Source organism: Rhincodon typus, chromosome 22 (assembly GCF_021869965.1).
Source record: "Rhincodon typus isolate 14 chromosome 22, sRhiTyp1.1, whole genome shotgun sequence".
In the NCBI taxonomy this organism is placed as follows: domain Eukaryota; kingdom Metazoa; phylum Chordata; class Chondrichthyes; order Orectolobiformes; family Rhincodontidae; genus Rhincodon; species Rhincodon typus.
In genome coordinates, this window is record NC_063353.1 from 49,027,143 (window position 1) to 49,038,814 (window position 11,672).

The 11,672-nt window shown below is 40.0% G+C and overlaps 1 protein-coding gene across 1 annotated transcript in view; it reads left to right on the forward strand.

Annotated features, from left to right (window-relative positions):
- sema3d (sema domain, immunoglobulin domain (Ig), short basic domain, secreted, (semaphorin) 3D) overlaps positions 1 to 9,969 on the forward strand; it is a 264,519-nt gene extending 254,550 nt beyond the window's left edge. The window contains exon 17 of the mRNA XM_048610186.1: positions 6,570 to 9,969. Coding sequence (XP_048466143.1) covers positions 6,570 to 6,962 — 393 coding nt within the window. The 3' untranslated portion in view covers positions 6,963 to 9,969. The remainder of the gene's footprint in view (positions 1 to 6,569) is intronic.
- The last annotated feature ends 1,703 nt before the right edge of the window (positions 9,970 to 11,672 follow it).

Genomic DNA, 11,672 nt, shown 5'->3' on the forward strand with positions numbered 1-11,672 from the left:
CCACACACCCATCAGTGTGTTCACCATGTCCCCCCACACACCCATCAGTGTTTACACCAAACAATCAGCGTGTACAGTGGATTACATTTGTAGAGTTTCCTCTCTGTGATCACGTCAGAATCCATGCTGCAGCAAAAACAATGAAATGGATGTAGCTCTCATATCCTGATTTTTGTTGGTCCGCTGTTGCTGGTCATCCTTCATCTGTGAAGCCTCTGATTTCTGGAATTTCCTCTTCAACCCTCTCTACCTCACTTTCTCTCTTTTAAGATGTTCTTTAAAACTGCCTCTGATCAGTACCTGTCTGTCACTGTGTTTGACATTGTCTGATTTCACGCAGGAACTGGATATACCGTTTGGGGCTAAAAAGATCAAACAATATGGGAGAAAGCAGGAAGAGTCTATTGGGTTGGATGACGAGCCATGATCACATTGGATGGCTGGGAGGTCTTGAAGTTGTTGAATGGCCTACTCCTGGTCCCACTTTGTATTTTTCTCCATCTTAATAGTGCAATATTTTTGTAGTTGTTTGCCTTGGGATGTTTTCTTACATTTAAGGTGCTATATAAATTCAAGTTACTGTTGTAACAATTTCACCTTCGAAGCTAGAATCCTAATGCAAACTACAGGCTGGAAGGTGAAGTATTGATAAGAGGGAGAGAAAAGGATAAGTTATTTGGAAGAGAAGAAAAGAATAGAAAGCAGAAAGGGTTGTAGGGAGGGTGGGAGATTAGCCATCGGTGCTAAGTTTGGTGATGGTACACGCTGCCTTTAGCTGTGTTCAGTTTCTGTGTAGGACAATATATCCGGTTTAAAACTGTTACCTTCAAACTACCTTCCCTAGGAGCTGAGATTTCTGACAGTCACTGACCTCCTGAGATTTACTGCCTTTTTCTGAGGCTCTAGTTGCCCTCAATGTTTCTGTAGTCTGAGTAAATGGTTATGTTGCTGGCAGTCTGCCCTGAAACAAAAATCCATTCTCATTCTAAATTGTGATATGGCCTTTCCTGGGAGTCACCTGCCAGATTGCACACAGCCCTCTTTAATATTGTCATCTGGAACAATGACACTGAGTGACTGTAATTTACATCCTCAGTGTCCCAGAGGTGATGGAAAATGGGAATTCTCCTCTTAGTTTCAGCAGGATCAGCTGAAGCTGGGATGTAACTGAGGCAGGTTTAAGCTTCAAGACCACTGGATGGTTGAGCACCAACTACAGCAGCAGGGAGCGAATCTGATAGCGAAAGGGCTTTTTGCTTTGAGCCTAGTGATGGATGGAGAGGATGCCGAGTGCTGGGGAGGGAGCAGATGCCGAGTGCTGGGGAGGGAGCGGATGCCGAGTGCTGGGGAGGGAGCGGATGCCGAGTGTGGGGGAGGGAGCGGATGCTGGGTGCTGGGGAGGGAGTGGATGCCGAGTGCAGGGGAGGGAGCGGATGCCGAGTGTGGGGGAGGGAGCGGATGTTGGGTGTGATGGTTGTTGTTTCCCCTCAATGAGCTTTGATATTGTCAAACTTTCTGAGTGTTATTGGAGCCGTACTGAGCCAAGCAAGTGATGATTATTCCGTCACACTCTTGGCCTGGATCTTGTATATTGTGCACAGACACTGGGGAGTCAGGAGAATAGTTGCTCACTGCAGAATTCCCTGCTGTTGTTGCTACAGTATTTATATGGCTAGTCCAGTTCACTTTCTGATCAATGGTAACAGGAGGTTAACAGTAGGCCATTCTGTGATGGTAATGCCATTGAATGCCAGGGGGAATTGTCAGATTCTCTCTTTGGTCACTGCTTGACACTTGTGTGGCACAAATTTTCCTTGCCACTTGTCAGCCCAAACATGGATTTGTCCAGACCTTGCTGCATTTAAACATGGCCTTGTTTCAGTGTTTGAGGTCTGAACATTAGCACTGAACATTGTGTAATTATTAGCAAACATCCCCACTTCTGACCTTACGATGGAGGGAAGGTCATTGATGGTGCAGCTGAAGATGGTTGGGCTGAGGACACTATCCTGAGGAACTCCTGCAGAGATGTCCTGGAGCTGAGGTGACTGACCTCCAACAACCATAACCATATCCTTATGTGTCGGGTATGAGTCCAACTAGGAGACAACATTCCTGCACCTACAATATTTGGCTTTTGGTTTGAAAATGTTAAAGCTCAAGATGCATACCTTGCTCAATGTTAGAGTCATCATATCTCTGTTTACATGGAAATTAGGATGCACTCACAGTAATTTGGGAATCAAAGCATTCAAATTATCTTTGTAAATGCAATTAATTAGTGGTGAAGAATCTGATGCTCTAATATCATGCTGTTGTACATCTGTATCTAATGCAGCGAACTGCATCTTAAATGTAGCATTAACAAGAGGCAAGTAACATTTGAGCCACACAGTTCTAAATGTGACTGTTCCAGACTGGGCTGAAATTTGCACAGTATGCTGTCTTGGTCACTGTTTTAGACATAACCTCTTTGAGCACGAGCCCAAAAACAAGTGTTTATTTGGATGAATCTTGCACTGTCAGCTTCTGTTAAATGTTCTATCCATTAGGACTGGACTGTGGGAGTGAAGAATGCTTTGATGCCACTGTGTTCTCACCAAACAGCTGAATGATTTTAGCCGTGGTAAAGGTGCAATGACATGATGATTAATTTGTCATGAAGGAACTCTCCAAACAGACCATTAGAGAGGAACAAGAGGCAATGACCTAACCTGGTGCTATCACTCTGTATCTTTTACATTATACAAATTCAGTGTTATCATATGGTTTGGGAAGCTTCATGCTTGACCTTTAATGTGAATTAATGCTCCCTATGGCCAGCTTCAGTCTCAAAAAGAAAAAAGTTCCCAATTATTCAGCATGCCTGCTGTCCTGTGTGAACAAGATTGTTAAGATTAGGAAATACATCTGTGCTTTACACATTATAATTACTTATTCTGATTCTACATTAATCAAGTACTGATTTATTCTAAGCTTTTGACACAAGAGAATTGTAAAAGGTTCTGAATAAATTGTCAAGATTTCCCTTCCTTTCTTACAGAACAGTCACTTTATTGAATTGTTTTAAAAATGTTTATAAATCCCATCTGCCCCCAGCTGATTCCCCACTCACAGAGTCATACCTTCTCATCTCTGTTAATTTACGCTTGCACAGTCGTTGTGCCGCTCCCCTCTCCTGTGAATTTGTAAGGCAGCCGAGCCTGACACTGTTCCGAGGAAGAGACATACTGGACTTGAAATGTTAACTTTGCTTTCTGTCCACAGAATGCTGCTGGACCTGTGGAGTTTCTTCAGCATTTTCTGTGCCTTTTGTAGCCTTATATTTTTTGAATCAACCTGTTCAGAGATGTTACTGCACACCTCTGTGTAACTGGAATTGAACCTGGACCTCCTGGCTTAGACATAGGGTCACTACCACTGTGCTACAAAAGCCCTGACACCGTGCTGGGGTTTGGGAGTGGTACGGTGTTGAAATCAAACTACCACAGGAAGAGAGACTCTGCTGTGGGAACTGTCTATGAAATGCTGAGCTCAGCATCTTCGGTTTGCAGCTCTGTCCACTGTCCTCCCAGAAAGAAAACGCGCTAGAGTGGCCATGAAGAACAAGATACACACAAAAAAAGGAACATTTCTGGTGCAGAATAATGCTTCTGTCCCTCATTTCACACAAGAACATGGCTACAGTTGTACAGAGACCCTCTCTAACACACCAGTGATCTGATAGTTTCACAATGAATGATGATAAAAGATTTACACCTTTACAGAGATTCTCATGATTTTAGAATAGCCAAAATACCTTCCAACCAATCAAGTACAATTAAATGTTGATGCTGTTGTTAAATAAGAAATGCAGGATGCAATTTGCAAGGTCCAACAAACAGCAGTGGAACAACAAACAGATAATCTGATTTTATGACACTGATTGAGTGCAAAACATCTGGCAGAACACCAGAGAAATACTCATGTTCTTCGTAATAGTGGCATGAGATCCTTTAGCTACACCCCAGAGTGCTGACTTATGGCTCTGAACATCAAGTTAGGTTAGGTTAAAGGGTCCGTTCAGTTATCGGACACCCCGGAGCCTCAAATGCACGTAAATATACTCTTGTACAAGTAAGAAATGCCATTGGTTTGTTGGTAGGATAGAGGCAAATTCCAGTGTTCGTTTGTTTCTTCATATGCTACTGTACAGAACTGAACTGCTTCAGTGACTATGCATGTACAGAATGATATTTTTATGAGTAAAGTGTATTTTTGAAATAAAAAGATGGGATAATATGTTAGGAACAGGCTGTTGCTTTGACAGGTTTCCCAGTTTTAGCACAAGCTCCCAGATTTTAACATGGACAATGTGGCCGGGTTGGTAGGGCGGGGTTGGTAGGGCCGGGTTGGCAGGGCTGGGCTTATCATTGTCACTTTGGAATTCTGTGTCGGTGCTGGGTGGTATGTTCAGTTTCACTGCTTTCTTTTGACTTTACAGCAGGATTGATGTAACCCAGGGTGCCTTGCTTGGTCATCTCAGAGGACAGATGGGAGTCAATCAGATTGTTCTTTGCTTTGCAGTCAGTTGCAGGTCAGGCTGTGTAAGAGTGACACTTTCCCTAAAGGGCATGAGTTTTTATACCAATCGCTGCTTGGTTACCAGATTTTTATAGAATTCAGATCTCATAATTTGCCATGGTGCAAATTGAAGCTATTACCCTAGGACGGTAGCTCCGGATTTCTGCTCTAGTGACATTCCCAGTTATCCAGCACCACGTCCACATTGCTGGATAAGGTCTTGCCCTTGCTCTGCCATTATTTATGTTGCCTGTGTTCTCTGTGCTTAGTGGATTTCAGTATCTCCTCACTGTACCCCACACTGTTACAGCACAAATGCAGGAATCCTCAGATATTCACAGGGAACTCCAACCTGTTGATTTGATTTGCTTTGATTTGACTTGATTTATTGTCACGTGTACGTGAGTACAGTGAAAAGCTTTGTTTGCGAGCAGTACAGGCAGATCATAGTAAGCAAGGACATACAGACCAGAGGGTGAAAAAAACACTTGGACAGAGTAAGGCACACAGGTTACGCTGCATAGGACGTACGCAAGGCAAGGTCAACATTAACAAGATCGGCAGTTGAATCGATGAGTCTAAAAATGTGATTGCCTTTGTCCTCCCAACTTTATCACCTTAGACGTTTTCAATGCTAGAACAAAAGGAAAGAATTAATCATTAGTTTTTTCGTGGTGCTGTCAGTGATGTTTTAAATATTTTTATTCAACCAGTTGAGATATTATGACATTCCTCTGGTACAGGTGGGACTTGAACTTTCTTCACAACACCTCTAACCAATGATGTTTTCTATCTGTTTATCATCAGGAAATTGCAGTTGGATTTAGTTAAATTCTAATTGCATTAGAATGTTCCAAATAAAGACTCATGCAGTCCCCACAGCCGGGATTGAAGTCAGGGTGAACTAACTGTGAGCTGGGGCTGTAATATTTGTTAACTACTGCCATTGTTTCTCTGAATTTAGTGGAAAGGGTTTACATCTTTTGATTTGCTTTTCTGCCAATCCCTGTTTGAAATTATAACAGTTGGGAAAACTCTGCTCAAACTCTACAAAGGTCTTGTCCTGAATGAGAAGTTAAACTGGCTTCCTCTTCCGACTGCCTTTGTGTGTGGTCATTAAAATGTTTCAGCCATTTCTTCAATAAGCCACGACAGCTTAATTATTTTCAAAATGAATGCTGCGTTTATTTTGTATGTATTGTTTCCTGAATACCTTGAAAGAAACATTTATTCAACTGTTTAAATTGTTTGAATGTCAGTCATGGATTGTTTTATCAAAGACACAGAGCAAGCTCAGATACAATGGGCCACAAGGCCTCTTCCTGTTTTTATGGACCAGACCAAACCCCCTCAAAATATATCACCTAGACCCTAAATATTTCTTATTTTAAAGGTAAGTGTTAGGTATTGCATTCTAGATGCAATTCAATTGGTCAAACTACTCAACTCTAAGCAAAACACATTTTACCTTTACACAACAGTTAAACTACTGACAAAATAAAAACAAAAGAGCTGTAACTATATCAAAATGCTCAACAAAATAGTGGATATGGTGAACATTACTAATTAACTGTTCCAATATAATAACATCCAATATAGTAACATTACTTTGACAAAGGCAAATTCAGAAAAACAGATTGTTTCGCTGCAACTTCAGAAGCAGGAAAACACCAAGAGAAAACTCTGAGAGGGTGTAACAGGGAGCGATGTCCTGCAGCTTTCAAACCCCAGAAATAACTGCTGAAAGCTAAAACTAAAACTCCTGCTTCGGTGGGAGCTTGACCCCACCCATTCAGGCTGCTGTATTGTTATATCGTCTAAAAACAACCCAAGGCCTCACAAACTGTTTACTTCATGATTTTTCAGTAGACAGCTCTGCACCTCTGCCTTAAGACTTCCTTTCAAAACAATGGACAAAATCCACCTCTTAAAGCCATAGTATTGTCACACCATACTCTATGGTTCCAATTGTTTGATACGTTTCTTGTTTGATTTTTACCTCATAGATAAAAACTGATGAGAGGATCATCAAAACAGAACATGGCCTTCTGATTCGGAGTGTGCAAAGAAAAGATGCTGGCTCTTATTTCTGTAGAGCTCAGGAGCAAACATTTACTCACACCATCATGAGACTGAATTTGAAAGTTATAGAGAATGAACAGATGGAGAGTGCACAGAAGGCTGAGGATGAGGAAGCCAAGGGCCGGGATTATGCCTCAGAGTCTCGGTTGAGATACAAGGATTACGTGCAGCTGTTGAGCAGCACCAGCTTCACGGTGGATGATTACTGCGAGCAGCTGTGGTATCGGGAGAGACGGCGGCAGAAGAACAGAGCGGCCGGGAAATGGAAGCACGTGCAGGAGCTGAAGAAGAATCGAAATCGCAGACACCACGTGTAATCTCCGATGGTTTGAAGAGAAACCTGAGCACTGTGGCTTTCTATTCTAAGGAGGTGACAAAAACATCATTGAATGCTGTTGTACTGTCATTCCTGCTTTGGAGAGCTACAAGATGCTTATAATAAAATAAAGGACTTGCAATTCCGCGTAGTGAACTCAGAGACATCACAACCAAGACAGAGACCTCTTGGTCCGCAATGTCAGTCTTCTTTAATACCATATTGCTAAAGTATTTACTGTACAGAAAAAGTCCAACTGGCCCAATAGGTCTGTGCCATTGCTTATTATCGACACAAACTCCTTGACTTTGCTTCAGTTCATCCCATCAATGTTAAACTCTGAACAAAAATGAAACCTCTTGCTTTAAGCAGAAGTGGATCACTTACTCAGCTCAGGCACATCCATAATGTTGTTTACATCACAGGTGAGATGTGTATAAATTGTGATAGGACATTTTGTCTTCAGTCATTGACCAAATTAGTGAGGTAAACTTTTGTGGTAAATTTTAAACATCTTTCTATTACCTGCCACTATCAACTTACTACAGGAACATTGACAGAAACCCATTTCCAAAATGCTGTAATATCAATTGAAACTTTAATACAACTAAAATAATTACATTGTTTTTGCTATCAGCTTAATACTGTATAATGGAACACCAGATATGTAATTTTATCATTGTAAATGGTAGCCTCTACCTATGCATGAGGATTGATGTTAAATGTTATGAGGAAAAGAATTTACATTTTTATAAATGGATGTTTACACGATCATTTTCTCAATATTGCATCAAAAAGAACAATTCCTGTGGTTGTTGACATGAGCAAAATTTGATGGTGATTCTATTACATTAACTAGCAAGAAAAATGCCTTCTCTTCAGAATGTACTGTTGTTGAGAGCTATATACCAAACCATCAAGGAATGGTAGACTAAGCGGGGATGCAGCCCACTGGAGCAGAAGTCTGTAGGTACAGCCTGCAGACTTGTGTCTGAGATTCCCCTCATGATGAATTGCCACTATTAGGTCATCACAGTAGGTAGTTGTGCGATAGGAAAGCAAAGGAGCGAAATGTAGTGAATCGACTGCCCTCCAGCTAATAACTAGCATCTTATGGCAGTTGCAGGGATAATTTGGAAGATTCCTTGCCTGGATAATAGGCAGAGTAAAAATAGATAACCCGTAAAAAGTAAAGTATGAAGAAGCCTGTAAGTTACCAATGGCCAAATTCCATATTCCAATTGTTGATTGTCATCCTTTTATCTATGTACTTCTCCAATCTGTTCTGCTGCTCTCCTAATTTCTGATGCAGGAGAATATAACAAGTTGGTTTAACATACATTTTAGACAGTAAAACTCCCTATTACACCTATTATCAAAGAATATTTTAAGACTTGATTTGTATAGTTTAAGTGAATGAATTTTGGAACATATATTACTGTAAATTATATTCCTTTAGTCTATTATTTCTTTGTATTAAATTAGTTGAACCTTGTTATAGATTTGTTAAATGTTGTGGGATAAGGTTTTTATTGTGAAGCCACTTTCAGAGTAACTGTTGCTTAATAGTCAGTTCCTCCAGAATTCTGGTTAGGGAGATTTTCTCATGTTTTCAGTGACAGGTAATTGGTTATGATTGTGTATGTCAAGGTAAATCTCATTCAACCCTGACTCCCTGAGTTGGGTGAATGTTTCAGTTCTTGTCAAGGATACTGGATGGAGTACAAATTCATTTAGTTAGTATTTCATGGGATTTGCTTGTCACTGATAAGGATAATCTTTAGTTGCTCTAGAATGATCGTCTTGCTTGGTCATTTCAGAAGGCAATTAAGAGCCAGCCATATTGTTAAGGGTTTGGAGTCACATGTAGGCCAGACCACATAGGGACAGCAGTTTTTCCTCCTCAAAGGACATGAGTGAACCCAGTGAGTTTTTGCAACAATTGACAATGATTCCATGGTCACCCGTATAGAAATTAACTTTCAATTCCTGATTTGTTAATTGAATTTGAATTCCACCAACTGCTATAGCGAGATGTAAATCCATGCCCCCAGAACATTGGTACATTGGCATTAGTACAATGCCCATCTCCCACCATTGAATGAAGATGAAGCGTGTGGGAGACAGGGAAGGACATTCCTGCTTCAGTCCAACTAGTTCATCAACGGAGGGACATTCCGAGAAATGTGCGATCAGGTTAAGATTGTCACTCTTTAATCTGAAACTCAATGGACTCCAGAGTTAAAAAACCAGGCGGGAAAACACACCAACGCTTCATCGGAGGCTGCACTTAGGATGTTACCCAGCACGGTAACGAAATGTCTGCGAAACAACAAACCAGCTCGGCGAGCCAACCAACCTCAACACCCACAACCCGAGCTACAAATCTACTCCAAAACCTTAGAACTCAAATATTCTTCCAATTTTGAAATTACGTGGCTAAATTTAAAAAAGAATTGTTCATTCATTGAACAGCAAACTACACATTTTTGAGGGGGACGGTATATCTTGGATAGTTTCTATAAAACAAAACAAAAAAACCTAATACTCTTAGTTAATCCGTGCGTGTTGTTCGGATTTGTCAAGACTTACTGGGAAGGATGAAGTAAAAGCTGAAAGAGAAATGAGTGTCTAATGTCATTGAGTCCTCGGAAGATGGCAGGAGTTACTTAATAAAATCTACAATGCAATTGAATTGCTCCTTGGTGACCACTGTCCTTTGTAAATCCCAAATCCCTTTCTATCCAAAATGACCATGAAGAAAGTCAGATTATCCATCCTTATCAATTCTGGTGACAGGTGATTATCAAAAGAAGAAATATGGAAAAAATAAGAAAAATAAAGAATACCTTGTCTAATTTTAAGAAAGATATTCTTTAAAATTATTTTCTTTTCATGTAAAGATGTTAAATATGACGTCAGTATATTCACAAACGGGGATTGGAATGTTAAATGTATATTTTGGTATTATTTTAATAAAGTAGAAAACTTGTTATTTAAAAACAAAACCTGTTTGATTTTTTTAGAGCTGCATTTAGTGCAATGATATTCCAAAAGTGACCTTTTTTGCATTTTAAATATTATTAATAATCTATATCTTCTACTTTCCTGGATATGCTGACTTGGATGAAAACCTTGATGTGAGTATTTAGGTGGCAAAGACTTTGACCAAATAAATTGTTGTTGCTCTAAATCCTGCTGCCTGTGTCTGCTCTCTGAGATAGAAAGAAAAACAGCCCTCATTAAAACTGACTAAAGCCCCTTCAAAGCCAATGATGATAAATTGTTCATGTTCCACATTTAGACCCACAAAGTATTCACATAAAGGTAGAACAAAATTTTAATGAACATGTATTGTTATTACAACCCATTGGGATGGTGTACTGTAAATCCAGCCCTGCTATTCACAGAGTCATACCAAATGTTAAAGTTTTTCAAGACACTTACAGAATGCAATTTACCTGACTTTCAGACCAAATGTTGATAGAAAGCATGGACCCTGTTTCTGTACAAACCAAGGATTATTATTTATTATGAGTAATTAGACTATAGCTACAGGTAAACAGATACAAATCATTAGCATATAGCACCAGTAATTCAGATTCTAATCCCTTTATAATCTTCCTCTTACATAGAAATAGCAGAAATGGATTATTGGCAGGTATGGGGGAAAATACCTGGAAAGTTAGTGCAATAGCCTTTGCTTCCCAGTTCTGATGTTGAAATGATTGGTCTTTAGTTAGCTCTTGGTGTTCAGTTGATTCTCTGGAAGCTTCCAGAGATTTGTAAGAAATACAGAGTGACTGATTCACTAAGAAAATGTTTAATTTATCAATGAAAACGTCACGGATCACAGCAATGGCTGTGGGAAAAGTAACTTGTTTTCTTCAAGTTTAAATTGAGGTGTTTCACTGCAGAGAACAGACAACTTCTACAGAAGAGAATAACAGCACACCTTTTGAGCTTTTCTCTCTCAATGTCTGTGTCTCTGTAACTTGTGTCCAGTTCCAACCTGCTCAGTTAGCTGGGAACCAATCAGCTTCACTTGTAAACAACTCCTCTGCTTCTGATCATTTCAACTGTAGGAGCTCACAGCCACAAAAAAACAGAAATCACAATTCGTTTCAAGTTCCTTGCTGTAGATTAATGTAGCAATCCTGGTGAATTTTTTTTAAAAATCAGTTCTTTCTCCTTACAATCCATAATTCTTAAAATTGAAAAATAAAAAAGACATGGTTCTTACATTTTACATTCAACAATGTGTTTGATAGAATATTAATAACAGTGTTTTGAAGTGCAGGATGACACCATTGACATAGAAACATTTATACAAAATCCACTGAAGCCCAGAGCTGTTTTTGCAGCATGCTTCAATAGGCTAGAGTCAAAACTTCTGTCACGTAAGGAGAACATTCAGTGCCTCCAGCCTCTTCTGCCATCTGGTTGGATGATGTTTGATTGGAATCTCAATTCCATTTACCTGTTGTTGGTCCAATCATTGGATTTCAAAATCAGCAAAATCTACCTAAAAATTTCCATTGCCTGAAAACCCCCATTCTTTTGGCTGTGGGTCTATGTATCTCCATTCCTCTCCTCCTATCTCACTGAAGGTAAGTGCTGTAGATCATGACCCTCATGTTGTATTTATCTGCTCTCTGGTTTGTGTGGGTGGGGAGAATGGTATAGTGTGGTGAGGGGTTAGGCTGGCACA